The sequence below is a fragment of the Poecilia reticulata genome, chromosome 6, assembly GCF_904066995.2.
Source record: "Poecilia reticulata chromosome 6, P_reticulata-male-v2, whole genome shotgun sequence".
NCBI classification, from domain to species: domain Eukaryota; kingdom Metazoa; phylum Chordata; class Actinopteri; order Cyprinodontiformes; family Poeciliidae; genus Poecilia; species Poecilia reticulata.
Window position 1 is genome coordinate 7,652,896 of NC_088835.1, and position 18,625 is coordinate 7,671,520.

At 41.2% G+C, this 18,625-nt stretch overlaps 1 protein-coding gene across 1 annotated transcript; it reads left to right on the plus strand.

The window, feature by feature from the left end:
- The first annotated feature begins 11,522 nt into the window (after positions 1–11,522).
- On the plus strand, positions 11,523–18,405 carry LOC103465946 (uncharacterized). The gene is made up of 2 exons (XM_081607807.1): positions 11,523–18,104; positions 18,210–18,405. Exon 1 carries the CDS (start codon positions 16,842–16,844, stop codon positions 17,829–17,831), a length of 990 nt encoding a protein of 329 aa, XP_081463933.1. The 5' UTR covers positions 11,523–16,841; the 3' UTR covers positions 17,832–18,104; positions 18,210–18,405.
- Positions 18,406–18,625: the final 220 nt, after the last annotated feature.

The following is an 18,625-nucleotide window of genomic DNA, read 5'->3' on the forward strand; positions in this document are numbered from 1 at the left end:
TTTGTTTATGTAATACAAGAGCTGTTAAGAATAAAACAGCTTGGAAGACTTTAGTAAGGAATGAATAATTCAGACCTCGATATAGTTTTTTAATGGCATTAATGAAGAATACGAGTTTTCCGACGGTCACGACACCGGCAGGAATTTCACCCTGTCGCAGTTTTAAAATGCTGCTTCAAGGAGATCGCATGTGAAGCTTGTTACCATGGATTAAATGCTTTTTGCGATGATCGGGAAGGCAGTGCAGCAACGCTAGCAAATGCCAGTAAATTACATTTTCTGACATTTTGTCACATGGCAATCCTAGACTGTGATATTTTATCAAGAATTAAAGTAAAATTAGATTTTTGTTTAGATTGTCTGTTAGACCAGCTACACCTTAATGATGTATGAATTTTATTATTTTAAATACAATGTGGAGTGCATTTCTCTTAACTCCTACTCATTACTGTGATACCCCTGAATAAATATTAGATTATGAAACTTTTTTCCAAGTTTTCAAACAACAGAAAAAAAAAAACGTAGATCTATGTCCACCTAAACTGACAGTGTGGTATGGATAGCATTATTTAAAGGGGAAGTTTTATGTATATTCCAAGCATGTATTGCCAATAAAGAACTGTTGTTATAAAAATGCTGTATATTTCAAACACGATTTAAAAGCAATTTGACTTGGTAATTTAACACCGTGAATTTGGGCCTCTGTCTCTTTAAGAAACTCCTGCTCTTCTTGAAACTCCACCTTCAGGAAGTCGTCACAACATGGCTCCTCTATTAACCCTTTCGCAAGGTTTTTACCAGAGTTTCACTGAAAACCTTAATGAGCTCAGCTGATGCTCAGTTTTACCAGATGTTTGCTAATTGATGCTGGCTAGTCTGAAGGAGCTGAGTGGGACAGCCGTGGAGGCGGGCTGCTTTGCAGGTTGGAGGAGGCACTTGGCCCTCCCAGTTGCTTTGCACAGCTAAACTGTTGCCATGGAGATTTAAAGTATTTCTCAAACATGCATGAATGAATCAAAGCAACACGCCAGGTGTGTTTTTGATGAGGGGAAAACATTATAACAACGTAAAGCTCAAAGAACTCTTTTTTTACATAATACTGCCACTTTAACGTAATGCTGAAATGATCAAGACTTTCTGTCGTTTTTCAAGAATAGAATGAGAAATGCAATGCTAACTACAGTTTATGTCATAAAAAACGAAGCTGCAAAATTTCTGGATAATCAAAAACCTCTACAAGCACATAGTTATGGGGGGAAGGGCCTTAAAACAGCCCAGTGGCTGAATTGACACGTCTGCTACAGCCTTGCATTTATTGACTTGAAGATTCAGAAGGCTACTTTGAGCCGACGTCTTCTCTTTCCATCTCCGAGACGGCAGACGTGCTGATAAGGACCGGCAGTCGGAGAGACGGAGAGGATGTGGGGGGGCAGCCTGACGAGGATGTAATAACTCCACACCTCGTCTGCAGAGGGAGACATCAAAAGACCCTTGACTAAGATGAACTCTGACAGAGTCTGGGGCGCAGCCCATCACTATCCCCCGCCGCCATTAAATCATGATCCAGAAAGAGGCCGAGGTACTCGCCGACAAAGCGTGCGCGCGCCGACAAAAAGATGGAGACACTAACGAGAGAGCAGGTGAGAGATGCGCACGTCCTGAAGACGGCGATCTGAGGATTGAGCGGAGTCGCTAATGAAAGGCGAGCCTTTCTGTATCCCGGAACAGCATTCCGGCAGACGGACAGCGTGAACACGGCTGCCAGGGCTTCGCTGATTGAAAAGATTTCACAGTAAACATCTAAAAAGATCTGCGCTCCTCGACTGTTCTTGAAGGACATCACCGTCCTCATCGTTCAGATCAGGCAGAACAAATTCGACTGTTAACACGACGAGAAAATGCTGGATGTTTACCACATCACAGCGCTACGTTGATTAATCTTGGACATGCTGATTTTCAATTGGATGCCAAAGTCATATTTCTCTTATTTTCTCTCTTCATACATTTGAGTTTTTAAACACTAAAGGAGCAAATAGCAAGTTATACCAGCAGACTGTCACTGCAATGCCAAGCACAGGAAACTTTAAAAACACAGGAACTCAGAGTTCTGCCCTTGTGAGGAGAAGAGCAGAGGAACATGGCAGAATCAGTCATACAGACAGCCTATGCAGGAACAAGTCTCTAATGCAGATCTATGGAGCCGGACAGGGTCAGCGGAGGCACTGGAGTGTGTTTTAGTGCACCATAACCCAAGACGAATGACTGAGGAACAGTACAGCGCCATGAAGGCGAATATATATATATATATATATAATCTTAGCTCTGCAAAGGACGAGGAATTTTTGTCCTTTCAGATTTTACCAAAATGTGTGCTTGTAGTTATTTGCTGCAAACGTCGTCAACTAAAGTAGAGGAGAAATATTTCTTGCAATTTCGAACTCCTCGCATACGCAGTGATTGGACATACAATCAAGACCACCTCCCTTTTGAAGGCTGACCCTCATCTAGGTGTAAATAAACAGTCCTGCCAGGTTAAGGTACGAACTGCAGGTGTGTTGCTTTAAGTCCTGCAAGTTATGAGGTGTTGCCTCCTTATATTCAACTATACCACCTTTACTTTGTGAAAGGGACAGTACTATGTAAAAAAGTCTTTCTGGAACTATAATGTCATCAAAAACGATTGTTTCGTGCATGTTTGAGGATTCTTTAATCTCCCATGGCAACCATTCAGCTGTGCAAAACGCCTGGTTGGACCTAGCTCCGCCTTTGAGGCGCAGCTCCTCCTCAGAGCTGCAGCTTTTGAGCTTCGGCCTCACAGAGCAGCCCTCTTCCCCCGTTATTCTCCCCACTCAGCTCCATCAGACTAGCCAGCAGCAATTAGCAAACACCTGGTGGAACACCTGAGCTCATTATAGGAGCTACTTCTCAATGAAACGCTGGCTAAAATGTCACTAAAGATGACTTCCTGAAGGAGGAGTTTCAAATAAACATGCTTTTAGAAAGACAGAGGCCCAATTTAGAGACTTTAAATCAAGAAGTAAATCAAAGTAACATTTGACATTGTCATCATTTTTATAACAACTGAAGTAAAAAATAGTGTAAAAATGTTGCTGGAAAACACATGCTGCCCTTATAGCTGCATTAGATCAGATTTTTCTCCACATAATCAGCGACCGTGTCACCTGTTCCCTGTGCACTGCGTGGTTTTGTTCATGCTCTGACCCAGCTGTCTAGCTGTCACAGTCTTTATCAAACATGCCTGAATCCTTCTGATTACCCTTTTTTCCCCCCAAACAAAACATCTACTTGCTACTGAATGCTGCACATTCCACAGTCAGGGCCCATGATGTCACGCTTAATTGGTTTATCTCCTGTATTGTTTACATTTTGAAGTAAATTTCAATCTCTTCTTTCTAGTGCTTTTTTAAAAATATATATATAAATGTGGGTTGCAGGTCATCATGCACGCTGCTTTGAGTGAAATGGAGAATTTAAAACTCAATCCCTGCGGCTTTCCAATAAAGGCCTCATGCCTGCCAGCGTATCATTCAGATTGACAACAGGGGCAGAGGCAACCGAAGTGAACTTAAGTCTACCCCCCCCTGCCCTATAAATAATATTTAATCCGTCTTTGGAAGGGAAAATTGGTAATGACTTTCAGAGCTTTTGGGATGCATCGCATTGCCTTAGCTACAGCTGACACCCAGAGGATTGAAGCCCACAATGGTGAGAAACGGCAGCTTTTTCCAACATCAAATACGATCTGCTTTAGATCAGGGGACAGGATGGCTTTCATGTGAAATGTGAAGGAATAGGAGAAAGAAAGTTGGCATGGGGAAAACAGCATCTTTAGCTGTTGAGTTTGTAAAAAACAGCATTTGGTTTGATTTTAGAAATTTAGTAGAAGGCAATTTAAATAAACTTCCGACTTATAATTGTATTGTGGTTGTATCATGTTCTATAAGACATGTTTTATCTTAAATATGTAGTTTGTTAAATTATACACAGCTTGTTTAATTATTATTAACTCAGATGTTTGGATGTTGCTTTTCACACTGTGTTGATAACAACATACAGTGTTGGCTCTGTTTAAAAAGAACAATGACCAGCAATTTAATTTATTGTAGCTTTTCTATTTTCACATGGGGTCAAAATTTGACTCTCATGCTAAAATATATACATTTATGTCCCCACTAATACTGAGTCAAACTGTCTGCAGCATTAAAAAATGATCCATTAGTAAGTTGTACCATCACTAAGTCAAAGTTAGTCTCAACAAGCGAATTCTTGTCAATTTAAAGTTCACTTCTAGTGTTGTCATCACGTAATAACAGATTTAGGTGACTACAGATGTGCCTGAAGGCTATTGATCATTTTGAACCAAGATGATTTCAGAAGATTCACTAAAAAGTCAAATTTAGGTTTACAATAAGCAAAGTAAAAAAATTCACGTTTACATTCCTTAATACATAACCTATGAGCGTGCTAATGCCTTTGTCTTTGTTTTTCTTCAGACAGCATACAGTTTTCATGAACCATAAGCTGTTTTGGGGAAGGTTTACCAATATTTAGCTTAGCAACTTAGCATTGCTAGTAGCTAGCAGTTAGCCAGGTCAGGTTTTCTCATGGTTCTCTTAAACTGTATCTTATCTGTAACAGTTTCTTATTTCCGCTGCGTTTGTAGCCGAGTGTTGACTAGCATGATCAGGGGCGCAACTACATACTTTCTGAGGTGTATGCGAACATGTCATCGGCGCCCCCGGCCCCAATGACAAAAACTTGGACAATTTATCTTTAATTAAAGTATCAATAATAATAAATGTGCATATATGTGACTAGATTGCTGCCTACAGGGCAATTAAAACGAATGAAACAAAAACAGGGCAATATTAGATCATTTAACATATAAGTGAGCCAAAGAGCCACTTCTGTTGGCCTGTGTCTAGAACTGCCTGTGGGCTGGGCTGTAGGTCTGAGGCTTTTTGTTAGCATGTTTTCTATCATTCTTAGGATACCAGCTCATTCCATCTCCGTATCCACCTTGTGTAAATTACAAGGTACTTCTCTATTTATATATATATATATATATGCCGATCGATCGGCTGATCATAATTGGCCGATTTCCATGAAAAAGTGTATGATCGGTGATCGCCAATCAGTCTCTTGTTGCCGATACCGATCACCTGCTTCTCATTTCGCAGCCTGCCTGTGCAGCTGGTCTCCTCTTTCCTTCACACTGCGCAAACGTGCAGCAACAAATCTTAAGCGATGTGGTGTGGAACTACAGCACTGAGTGAATGGGGACAAAAATTGAAGCACGTGGGGTGAAGCATGTCAAAATGCATCAACACAACGAAGCTAATACGACATAAAAACATTGCCATACTTGACGGAGTTTGGCTACATCGAGGCTCACTGCAGTAAAAAGGACATATGGAGGATCAGATAGCAGGTAAAGCAGCGCACAGCTACAAACACTCACCCAGATTAGCATGATGGTCAGAAAGCTAAACAAATAACCGGCAAAATGATTTAAGTCTTCGAGCTGCGATGTAAGACGCTGGTTCTGATCTCGCTGTTGAACCGCTGCTACGCGCTACAGGTAGTAATATTTCACAGACAGAGCGCCGCTTCTGCTCCACCTGGTAGTGACTCTCACACCAAACCTCTGTTTAAAGCTGCAGCATCTAACTTTAAAAAATACATTTTACATACGTATTAAAACTTTCGATGTCCTAACATGAGACAGATAATCTCTGAAAAAATAATCGATCTCCTCCCTGTTCTGCATAATTACTCCGTCTCAGTCAGAAACAGCCACTCAGAACTAGCAGTGATCAGCTAGCCGCCATGCTAACAGGAAGTTTTCATTCAGTAACTCAGGATTGTTTATTGTAATGGAACCTGTATTTGCCTTTGAATGTTTTTATACTTGAATTTTTTGGCAATGCTGAGAGGTTTTATTTTGACTCTTTGCATTATTTAGCCTCTTTGGAGCCTTCATATGTTTTCAGTCTGTTAAAGATAGTGGCAGTACAATTTGCAGAATGCCTGTTTAGTTTTTTTCTTGGAAAAAGTTATTAAAAACAAGTTTTTGTCTAAATTAAGGTGAATTTATTGTTCCTTTTTCCATATAATGTAACAGGTAGTGCTTATGATAAAATAAAAATAAATAATTATGCGATCGGTATCGGTGATCGGCCCTCATGGTCCGATCACAGATATATATATATATATATATATATATATATATATATATATATATAGAGAGAGAGAGAGGGCGAGAGGTTGATAGATATATAGATTGATATCGATATATAGATATTATAGATATCTATATATAGATTTATATATATTTATAGAGATTCATATATACGTGTGTATATATATAGGTAGATATATATATCTACATATAGATTTAGATATACTTATAGAGAGATAGATTTATATATATATATATATATATATATATATATATATATATATATATATATATATATATATATATATATATAGAGAGAGAGAGAGAGAGCGAGAGGTTGATAGATATATAGATTGATATCGATATATAGATATTATAGATATCTATATATAGATTTATATATATTTATAGAGATTCATATATACGTGTGTATATATATAGGTAGATATATATATCTACATATAGATTTAGATATACTTATATATATATATATATATATATATATATATATATATATATATATATATATATATATAGAGAGAGAGAGAGAGGGCGAGAGGTTGATAGATATATAGATTGATATCGATATATAGATATTATAGATATCTATATATAGATTTATATATATTTATAGAGATTCATATATACGTGTGTATATATATAGGTAGATATATATATCTACATATAGATTTAGATATACTTATAGAGAGATAGATTTATATATATATAATAGATTTATATATGTAAAGGTTTAGACTTCTAAAATTCTCTCTGTCGTTGTTTACATTTTCTTTCTCTAAATCTCCCTTTAATTAATAAATGTGGTTGCCTGATTTTCTGTTTCGAATTAGAAATTTAAATCTCACAATAGTTGAACATGAGTTCTGATGTTGCTGAACGTGGGGGAAGCCGGAGCACCCGGAGTGAACCCACACCTACACGGGGAGACATTTCCCACCGTGAAATCCTGTCTTTTTAAAACTAAAATACCCAATTGATAACAGTAGCTCTTTTTCCAATGAATGTCAGTCACCCAAAACACACGTGGCTCCACCCTCCTTTCAAATCTAATATACACTGCTCAAAAAATAAAGGGAACACTTTAACATTGAAGTGAACACTGAAGTGTTCCCTTTATTTTTTGAGCAGTATAGACTGTAAAGTCAGTCTATGCTGACTTTACATCAGCATAGACAGATGTAAAGTCTGTCTATGCTGGACAGACTTTCATCTGTCTTTAAATTGCCGCAGAGGTGTTGGAGTCAAGGCCTTTTTTATTCGTCTCCATAGTGAAATCTTCTTTGTGGGTCTTTCTTCTGGTTCAGACATGATGTTCTCTGCTGACTCTTTTCTACGTTCTTCTGTTATAACACTCTCCTCTTCTATGGAATCTACTGGAGCTTTGCCTGGTAGGTCTTCTGACGGGGTGCAAAGTTTTGTCTCTATTGTGGGGGGGATGTCTGGCATGATCTCAGAATCAGATTTTGCGTTGGGGACTGAGTTTTTATCTGTCTCTGTTTCCTGCTGTTGTTTCCCAATTACTGTTTCATTTTTATATATTTCAATTATGATGGTGTCTTTGTCATTTCCGACTTCTTCTGGTGTTGAAACTTCTTGTTCTCCAGTGTTTTCAACAGAAAGGTTCTCACTATTTAACGTCTCCAATTCAGATGCAGCTCTCAATTCTGCCTTTCTCTTTTTCTTATGCTTATATTTCTTTGACCTTTTCTTCACTTTTTCATTCCCACTTTGTTGCATTTCAGACATAACAATCTCTTCAGAGATAGGTTGGTGGGTCGAGATTATCGTTTCGATCTTATGAATCTCATCGATGGAGGCAGCCTGATCCTCAACTATTTCTGGTACTAAAACTTTCTGTTCAGTGTTATTTCCAGAAACTTGATCGTTGCTAATGTTTTCCATCTCAGACTTGGCTCTCATTGCTGCCTTTCTCTTCATCCTCCATTTCGATTTCCTTGATTGTTTTTTTCTCTCTTGCTGGTCCCCATTTGATTGTGGTATGGAGGCCGTCTCTTGTTCGATCACCTGCGGTTGTTTACCGATAACTGTATTAATTGTGTGATTCTTATTTTCGATGGGAACTGTCATCTCCGTTTGCGTCGAAGCAGATTTGTAGATAGGTTTCTGCTGCGAGGTGTCTTGTGAGTCAGTTTGAATTGCAACAGAAACCATTGACTTCTTCCTTTGTAATTTCCTCGTCAAATCTTTCTGTTGTTTAAGTTGAGCTCTTAGTTTATTATTTAGATTGAACATTTCTTCCAGCTGTTTCATTAAGTTTTTCTGTACCTCGATATATTCAGAAATACATGTACACTTTGTTTCACTTGGAGAAACCACAGTGTTCGTCAAACAGCTTTCCCTTTTCAAGGAAGCTGCCTCGTCATGCTCCTTTTTGGTGACTGGCTCTGGTGTTGAAATCATAGGTTCCTCTTTATTTTCCTGACTACCTTCTTCTGCAGGCAGAGAAGTGTCCTGCTTGATAACATTTTCAGCGATGGACTTAGAGTACTCTTCCTTCTCTGGTGTCTCCTTCAGTTCAGAGATCGATTCCTGTTCGGTGACCAGCGAATTGTCTTCCGTTCCACTACTTTCATCTGAAGCCCTTTGATCAGCAGGACTCTCCACTGAAGAGTCCTGCTGTTCGATATTTTCAGTTGTCTTATTTAGCTCCTCAGCTTCGCGCAGCGCCCACCAAACTCCAAATGACACCTTCTTCTTCCTACGCTTGGGTATTTTTGGTGGCTGTACTTCCCTCTCGATGATGTTATCGGATGCGACCGCTTCGGCTCTTGGCTGGTCAGACTGCATTGTAACCTTTGCTTGTATAATTTATTTTGTTCTAAAATAAATCACTACTAAAACTCTGTAAAGATTTCTCGTTATGTTAGATGTAAATATCCCAAAGAAATGTTCACCAAACAAAGTTGAAAATCCTACTGCGAACTGCTGAGTAAATTCTGAAGAGAAACTATCAACAACGGCTGCTAACAGGTTGTGATGAAGGTAGATCAATGTGACAAGCTTATATAATCGCTGGTGATGTCAGAATTCTGCCTTTGAAGTTATATTGTGATGTCACATTGTGATGTCACAATTTCATTTGATATTCAGAGGGCTTGTCTGACAGATTTTTTAACACGGCTGATGCGCGCGCAACCTGACTGCAGAAAGAGTAGGCGGGCTTTTAAACTGTCACTGGTTGCCATAGTTACCCACCATTACCTTGTTTGAGAAGGACTTCGCTGCAGCAAATTAAGCCGTACCGCTCAAAAACGCACAATATGTCTATAAATAATTTTAGGATATTATAAGGAAGTGCTGAAAACTACCGTTTTCCACCGAACTAACGTATTTGCCACTTCGACACAAGCACTGTGAGAAACGTTCAGAGGATAAAAACACTAGACTCCGAGCAAAACTCAGATGTCCCAGCTTTTACTAGCATGTAAACGCACCATATACACAAATCTGGGAGCTTCCCCGAAGCGTGAAATGAGTCTCAAAAATAGTTGTGCTCTCGTAAACGGATTTGTGTGTAAATGCAGTTTTGTGTGTGTGAACCAGGTGATTTGTGTGTACGTTTTCAACATGTATAGGCGTAGGAGAAGGTTTATTTTATTTTTAAGTTTTACAAATCGAGTATTACACACACATAGATATTTTTACGCACGCACAAATCCTGTTACGCACGGACAGTGGCGCAACTACACATTATTCAGGTGGATGCGAAAACATAGATCGGCGCCACCCCCCAGCGAAGGAACGTCAGGGTGAAGGAGCGACGCTCACTCGCTCCTCTACTATGGGCTCTTCTAGTGTATGGGAAAACTTCCCTCCAGACGGGGTTTTGGCGCCCCCTCTGGTGCTGCGCCCCTATGCGTTGCATACCCTGCATACCCACTTTTTGCGCCACTGAGCATGATGAACAGTCTCCATTTGTTGACTCTGTAATCAAAACAGGAAAAATAAAGAACTACTGACTAACCCATTTCTTCAAAATAAGAGTCTTAAAAGCATAGATACAAAGGGCCAAGATTAATGCTCTTTAGGCACTGCTGTGTTTCTCATTCAAGCCTGGGCTAGCTTGTGACAGTCGGTTGATTTCACCATGAATGTCGTTTATGATTATGACTCTGATATGAAGTTAATCCTGTGAGTAAGAAAATGTAAAAAGTCTTGGGTTCCCATATGTTTTGGTCCTTTCAATAAGGTTTTCAGCTCCTCGCATGGCAAGAACGAATTAAGATTTCTATTTCTGTTGAAGTACAAGATTTACACTGATTCTCAGACGGTCAAGTGCACTTTGCAGTTTTAATGTTTTGACAGGTTCTTGTTTTTAAAATCCCAGGGTTATAGCTGTTTAATGGCAGACACAGCTCTACATGGGTGGAAATAATTAAATGACAATAATACCCAACGAATCATCAGGACTGCCTGCTTTAAACTCTGCTTTAAAAAAAAAGCAGCGATACACCCGGCTAAGTCACAAATGCTCAGCTAGTCTTCAGGAATGTACAAGTTCGTCTATCCATTCCCATAAAGTCTCCTCCGTTATGAAGCGATTAAAACAGGTCGCTGGGCTTAACTGTCCGTTCAACCGCCTCACGCCGGACCCAGGAGTGAGCATAATATTTCCTAAATGGCAAATAAATAGGTTCCACGGGGGAATAATAAGCAGAATTAGCCTGGTCCAATACAGAAAGAGAAAGAGGGGAAGATGAATGAATTTTATTAAAGACTACTGGTGCCTGGTCAGCAGGAAAATGATGAAATGGCCAGGCTGGGCCTCACCTGCCTGCTCAGTACGCAGAGACCCGGTGCTGCACGGCGTCAGTTTGCATTTCAGCTGGTTTATCAGCAAAGGCCTGACTGGTTAAATCCCCTGGATCAGCAATAAAAATAAAAGATGGTCCAAACGGTCAACAGCGTAAACAATTCATTTCATAAAGTAAATGCATGCTGACTGTAAACAGAGAGTACTATCAGTGGTCAGAATCTAATAAAGCTGAATTATGTTTTTAGATTTGATGTGGGGTGAATTTAGAAAGGCAGCGGTAATCGTTTGATAAATGTGATTAAATCAGTTGTAGACTTTGTTGTGTTCTAAGGTTATTATGATAAATAGCTTTAATAGCCAGATACAAAAGGGTGGCTATAAGGATAAAAATATTTCAATTATTCAAATGTATTTATTTACATACTTTACTTCTTCTAGGAAGTACATAAACTATGTCCTTCCTAATATAAAGTCGATGCCTCAGACTTTATGAATTGCTATTAATCTTGTTAAATTGTGTAGCCGAGTGGTGAGGTGTTGTTTCGCAGTGGCCACCAGAGGGAGCTGTGTGTGCCAGCTCGTTAGAGAATGGGGTGAAAACCGTTAGACCGGTAGAAGCAGCTTTGTTGTGCTCGCTACGGTGTGCTAACGTTCATAACGGTTTTCTGCGGTCCTAAACAGAAGATTTATGTGAAAAACTGTGGAGCTTGTTCGGGCTCTGTGAGGAACTGTGGAGCTTGGTATGTCCTGGGATATTGTGAGTTTCTGTTGAATAATCTCTGGTTTTAGTTAAACAATGATCTGTTATTTCCCTGAATATATGTTTATCTGACCTTACTATACAGTGCCAGTTAGGGTGAATGGCCCGTTGCCTTCCACAATTTCGAGTTGTAAGCCAAGTTTACTATGTGAGTATTTTGAAATGTTACACTAGGTTTATCATATTGTAAGAAGTCTGTGTGATTTTATTTATTTTTCTTTTGTAGAAGCGTGCCTGCTTCGGTTGTTTATGCACTCAATAAAAAAAGAGATTTATTTGATTTCTGCTATTTAAGTAGCTGTCACTATAAGATCTTTAACCAAAATTTATCATTCTGTATAACTCCAAATAAATTTAACAATACTCTTATTCTATTAGAGTATTCGGGAAATAAAGAAAACCCCATTGATAACTTTGTGTCTGGGTTCCTCATTTTACCAGGCTACATATTTTGGTACCAGGAGTGGGGTTCTCTAATTTGGAGTTTAATACATTAGCAGGTTCTTAGTTTTAGGAGTGCATAAACAACTGTGGTAGGTTGAAGCCACCAGTGTGGGGAAGGAGCCAGTGTGTTGATGACAGCCTGGAAGCCTGTTGGAGGACCAGTGAAGTGTCTGCGTAGATCCTTACCACATTGAGGTGTGGAGAGTAACACCCCTGGAGGGAAACACAGTGGACATCTTGATATCAGACTGTACTTTTTCTTCAGTGACTGTTCCTGAACGAGGTCAGTTTTAGACCATTCAAGATGTCAGAAAACGATGATGCCCAAGCTGGTAGCCATGGAGATGAGACTGATGTCATGGAAACTTTGCAAGCACGGTTTATTGAACTGACTGAAAAACATGACCAAGCAATGGAAACCATTGCCAGTCTAAGTAACAGGTCATATGTATATGTACCTAGAGAACGACAAATCCAGTCTTTTAGTGGTGACCCAGTAAAAGATGGTCGCTCCGTCGAGGAGTTTATTGAGGAGGTTGACCGTGTCATAAGAACCAGGTGTCAAACTACCGAAGACAAACTTGATTTTATTCTGTCTCTTCTGAAAGGCCCTGCACTGGAGGAGGTGAGATTATGCATGGATGAAGAACCAAAAGATCCTAGTGAGGTGTTCCAATTGCTTCGTGAAGCCTATTCTGAAAGACGTAGTGTAACTCAGCTTTTACAGGCATTCTATGGTCGTGAACAGAGAGAATGTGAGGACTTTCAGGAGTATTCCCATGCTCTCTCTCAAATTCTACGTCTAGCCCTTAAACAACAACCAGATGCTGTATCCAATGCTAAGATGGCAGTCAGAGACCAGTTTGTAGAGGGTGTACGAGATTCATCTCTTAGAAGAGAGCTGCGCAAGATGGTTCGGGACAAACCCCAGGCCAGTCTACTAGATGTTCGCGAAGAAGCCATTGGCTGGTCTATTGAAAAAAGTAGCAGCCATACTAGAATCGCTAAAACCAGAAAGGTTATGTGTGACAATGTCAGTCAAGTAAATCAGGGAACTGATGGTTCTAAAGACCAACCTGCTACTACGCTAGAGGATATTGTTAGAGTGGTTTCTGAACAGAGTAAAGCCATTGGTGAATTAACCCTTGCACTAAAAGAGAGCTTTGCTTGCAAGGAGAAGTCTAGCCAAGAAAAAAATGGAAGGATTAGGCTGAAACCTCAGTTTACAGATGACGGGAAGCCAATTTGTTTCAAATGCAGTGGGGTTGGGCATATTGCTAAAGAATGCATGCAACGTAACCCAGGTAGACCACAGGGTACTCCTTCCACATCTTTTCAGGAAAACTAACTCCCTCGGTTGCTGGGAGCCAGGCTATCCGAGGGGGGACAAAAGGCTCTAAGACGTTAAACCGTGAAATATTTTTGGAGCGTGCAGTGGGGGAGTGTAGGGAGGTTACAGTTTGCATCAATGGGGTCCCAGTTTCTTGCCTTTTAGACACTGGGAGCCAGGTTAGTACCCTCTCTGAGTCTTTTTTTAAAAAGTATCTGCTAGGAAAAGAGGAGAATGTTGTCCCTACTGCCAACTGGCTCAAACTGACAGCAGCAAATGCTTTGCCGATTCCATATATTGGCTATGTTGAGCTGGATGTGGAGGCTATGGGGTTAAGCATACCAGAGTGTGGGTTTTTAGTCGTTAAAGATTCAAACCCTGGTGGACAGTTGAAGGAGGAGACAGACTCAAGCCATCTCTTGCCAACAATGTCTAAAAAATCAGTCCCTGGTCTCTTGGGGATGAACATTATAAAGAGATGTGAACAGCTGGTTACGGCTGAGTTTGATAATGCACTCAAAGGAGAACTTGACCCAGATTGGAGGGAAGCCTTTCAGAGGCTACAAAAAAGCAAGGTCCTCCAGAAAGCTTCCACAGCCAAAATTTCCAGCAGGGAAACAGTTCATGTGCCTGCCCTTTCAATAGCCACAGTCTATGCTAAGGGAATTACGTCAACAAAAGATGAAGCTGGTTATCTGGTCCTGGAACCAGCAGTGACAAATCTGCCCAAGGATTTCTTTGTAGTGCCCACATTGGTAGAGCCTACTAAGTCCTCCTTCCCTGTGCAAGTCATGAATTTCTCCCAGGATGATGTGTTTTTGTGCCACAAAACTAGACTGGGCACATTATCCAAAGTGGAATGTGTGGATGGCAACCAGACAGAAGTGTGGTTCCGTCGTATCTCTGCTTCACAAGAAGAAGTAGTGATAGAACATAAGGAGGAACAAGCTGAAAACGATGATCTCCAATCATTGTTAGCCCAACTGGACATGGGGGGTACAGATGCGGAGCGGGCCAGACTAACAGAGCTGCTGGCTAAATATGCAGATGTATTTGCTTCTTATGATGAGGATTTAGGTTACACCGACCAGGTCAAGCATGAGATCCATCTTGTGGATGATGAACCAGTGGCACAGCCGTACCGTCGTATACCACCTACACAGTATAATGAGGTTAGGGAGCACATCAGCAAGTTAGTGAAAAAGGGCGTCATTAGGGAAAGCACTAGTGCTTATGCTTCCCCGGTGGTCTTGGTCAGGAAGGCAGATGGCAGTTTACGCCTGTGCGTTGACTATCGGAAACTAAACACAAAGACCCGAAGGGATGCTTTTCCTTTACCTCGCATTGATGAATGTTTTGATGCCCTCCATGGTGCAAGGTTTTTTTCTACCATAGACCTTGCCAGTGGATACCATCAGGTGGCTGTCCGTGAGAATGACCAACACAAGACAGCTTTTACCACCCCTTTTGGGCTGTATGAGTACTTGCGTTTGCCTTTTGGGGTATGTAATGGGCCAGCCACCTTTCAGAGACTAATGCAGGGGGCTATGAGTGATCTAATAATGCAAATCATGCTGGTGTACCTAGATGATATTTTAGTGTACTCGCAGTCTTTTGAGGACCATTTAAAGCGACTTGAGCTGATTCTGGGCAGGCTGAGAGATACTGGGCTTAAAGTGAAGGTGGAGAAATGCCATTTCCTTCAGTCAAAAGTGCGTTTCCTTGGTCATGAGGTATCTGCGGAGGGCATTGGGACAGACCCTGAGAAAACAACAGCAGTGGAACAGTGGAAGATCCCCAACACAGTAAAAGAGTTGAGGTCATTCTTGGGATTCTGCAGTTACTACAGAAGGTTCATAGATGGGTTTTCACAAATAGCGGGTCCACTCCACGATGTGGTAAATGCATGTCTCAAAAATAATAGTTTATCTGGCTCAAGGAGACAGTTTGAAGTATTGTGGTCCCATGAGTGCCAAAAGGCATTTGACCTACTAAAAGAGAAGCTGACCAGTGCTCCTCTGTTGGGTTATGCTGACTTTTCCCTGCCTTTCATTGTTGAAACAGATGCCAGCAATGCTGGATTAGGAGCAGTCCTTTATCAACAGCAAGGCAGGGAGAAGAGAGTTATAGCATATGCTAGTAGAAGGCTTCGCAATGCAGAAAGAAATGACAGGAACTACAGCAGTATGAAACTTGAACTCCTAGCCCTTAAATGGGCAGTCTCGGAAAAGTTTAGGGGCTACCTTCTGGGTTCAAAGTTCACTGTGCTGACAGATAACAATCCACTGTGCCACCTAAACACAGCTAAGTTAGGAGCTATTGAGCAACGCTGGGTAGCCCAACTTGCAGTTTTTGACTTTGAGGTAAAGTATCGACCGGGTCGGTGTAACACTGCTGCAGATGCTCTCTCCAGGCATCCATTAGCAGGGGAGCCTCATCCAAATCCAGATGATAGGGAAATGGATGGCTGTATAGCCATTTGCAACATGAGGAAGGGGACCCCTCTTGGCCCAGACCTCTGCTATGCTGGGATCAGATGCTGTCATGTTCGGGAAGTCCGAGTTTCAGGGACTGGGTCAGATACGGGCAGAAGTGATTTGGAGGGTAACACGCCCACCTTGCCGGGATACAGCCCAGAAGAGTTGTGCCACTTTCAGAGTACAGATCCCACAATAAGCTCCTTTAGGAGATTTTGGGACAGAAAAAAACAGCCTACTCACAGAGACAGAACACAGCTGGCTAAGCCTGTAGTTTCTCTACTCCGTCAATGGCATCGGATCAAGGAGGTGAAGGGGTTGCTTTACCGAGTAATAGATGATTCTCGTCTTGGGGAATGCCACCAGCTCCTTTTACCTACCTGCCTGAAAGAAACTGTTCTTTCTAGTGCGCATGATAGCATGGGGCATCAAGGGATTGAACGGACACAAAGTCTCCTCAGACAGAGATGCTTTTGGGTGGGTATGTATGATGATATTGAACAGTGGGTTAAAAGATGTCAGAGATGTGTTCTCACTAAAATGCCCCAGCCAAAGATTCATGCCCCCATGAAGTCATTTCTAGCTACACGGCCACTGGAAGTAATTGCGATAGATTTTACCATCTTGGAACCCGCCTCTGATGGCCGTGAGAATGTTTTAGTAGTAACAGATGTGTTCACTAAGTTTACCCAGGCATACCCCACCCGTGATCAAAAGGCAGGCACCACAGCCAAGATTCTCCTTCGTGAGTGGTTTATGAAATATGGGGTGCCTGAGAGATTACATTCAGACCAGGGCAGAAACTTTGAGAGTGAAGTCATTGCAGAGTTATGCAAGTTGTACGGAGTGAAGAAAACCCGTACTACCCTCACCATCCCCAGGGGAATGCACAATGTGAAAGATTTAATAGGACTCTCCATGACCTCTTGCGAACCCTGCCACCTGAAAAGAAACGACACTGGACTGAACATGTAGCAGAGTTGGTGTACGCATATAATGTGACACCACATGCGACCACAGGCTACTCACCCCATTTCTTGCTCTTTGGGGTCCATCCACATCTACCTCTTGATGCTCTGCTAGGTCAGCGGCACCAATCAGAAAAAAGAACTGATTGGCTAGCTGTGCACCAGGAACGTCTTAGGGAAGCCCATGCAAGGGCAAGAGAGTACACAGAACAGAAATCTGCTGAACGGCTGGAGCATGATGAACCGAATGTCTACTGTCCCTCAATAAGTGTGGGCCAGTTAGTGTATCTCCGGCACAGGCCACAGGGCAGAAATAAAATACAGGATGCTTGGGGACCTGTTCTTCATAGGGTAGTAGAGATCCAGGGCACCACCCACACTGTGGAACCAGTGGAGGGAGGCCCTTTTAAGAGAGTCCATCGGGCTGACCTTAGGCCATGTGTAAGCCCTGTTCACATCTCTTCTCCTCAAAGCCGAAGCAACCCAGCAGTACTAACTGACTGTCCGTCTGTTGAGGATATCCCTAGCTACGGGGATCCTGAGTATATTGTTTTGGAGGAACACCCTTTCTTAAATGTGAGGCAACCACTTCAAAAGACCAGGGGCACAGAGGTTCGGGGTGCAGAGTTAGTACATAATTTAAAACCAGAAACTGAACCATTTAGTTGGAAAGCAACTAATGATTGTGTTGGACCTGAAGTCACTTACGGTCATCCAGATGACAACACGAATGCTTTACCAGCCCCTGAAACTCGTAGGACTTTGAGAGAAAATGCAGGGTTTCATTCAAACCCCCATCATGACCCTAGATCAGCATGCAATGTAGCTTCCGGCAGGCCAGAAGTGTTATGAAATAAAATGTATTAAGTCATCGAGGACGTTGACTTTTTAGCAGGGGAGTGTGTAGCCGAGTGGTGAGGTGTTGTTTCGCAGTGGCCACCAGAGGGAGCTGTGTGTGCCAGCTCGTTAGAGAATGGGGTGAAAACCGTTAGACCGGTAGAAGCAGCTTTGTTGTGCTCGCTACGGTGTGCTAACGTTCATAACGGTTTTCTGCGGTCCTAAACAGAAGATTTATGTGAAAAACTGTGGAGCTTGTTCGGGCTCTGTGAGGAACTGTGGAGCTTGGTATGTCCTGGAATATTGTGAGTTTCTGTTGAATAATCTCTGGTTTTAGTTAAACAATGATCTGTTATTTCCCTGAATATATGTTTATCTGACCTTACTATACAGTGCCAGTTAGGGTGAATGGCCCGTTGCCTTCCACAATTTCGAGTTGTAAGCCAAGTTTACTATGTGAGTATTTTGAAATGTTACACTAGGTTTATCATATTGTAAGAAGTCTGTGTGATTTTATTTATTTTTCTTTTGTAGAAGCGTGCCTGCTTCGGTTGTTTATGCACTCAATAAAAAAAAGAGATTTATTTGATTTCTGCTATTAAAGTAGCTGTCACTATAAGATCTTTAACCAAAATTTATCATTCTGTATAACTCCAAATAAATTTAACAATACTCTTATTCTATTAGAGTATTCGGGAAATAAAGAAAACCCCATTGATAACTTTGTGTCTGGGTTCCTCATTTTACCAGGCTACAATAGAAAAAATGAATCTTACTGAAATTATTGTAGCTCAAAAGTGTTTTAGGAT

Excerpts from the sequence above, each read along its gene's own strand:
- LOC103465946 (XM_081607807.1), top strand. The coding sequence starts at position 16,842 with ATGCAAGTTGTACGGAGTGAAGAAAACCCGTACTACCCTCACCATCCC.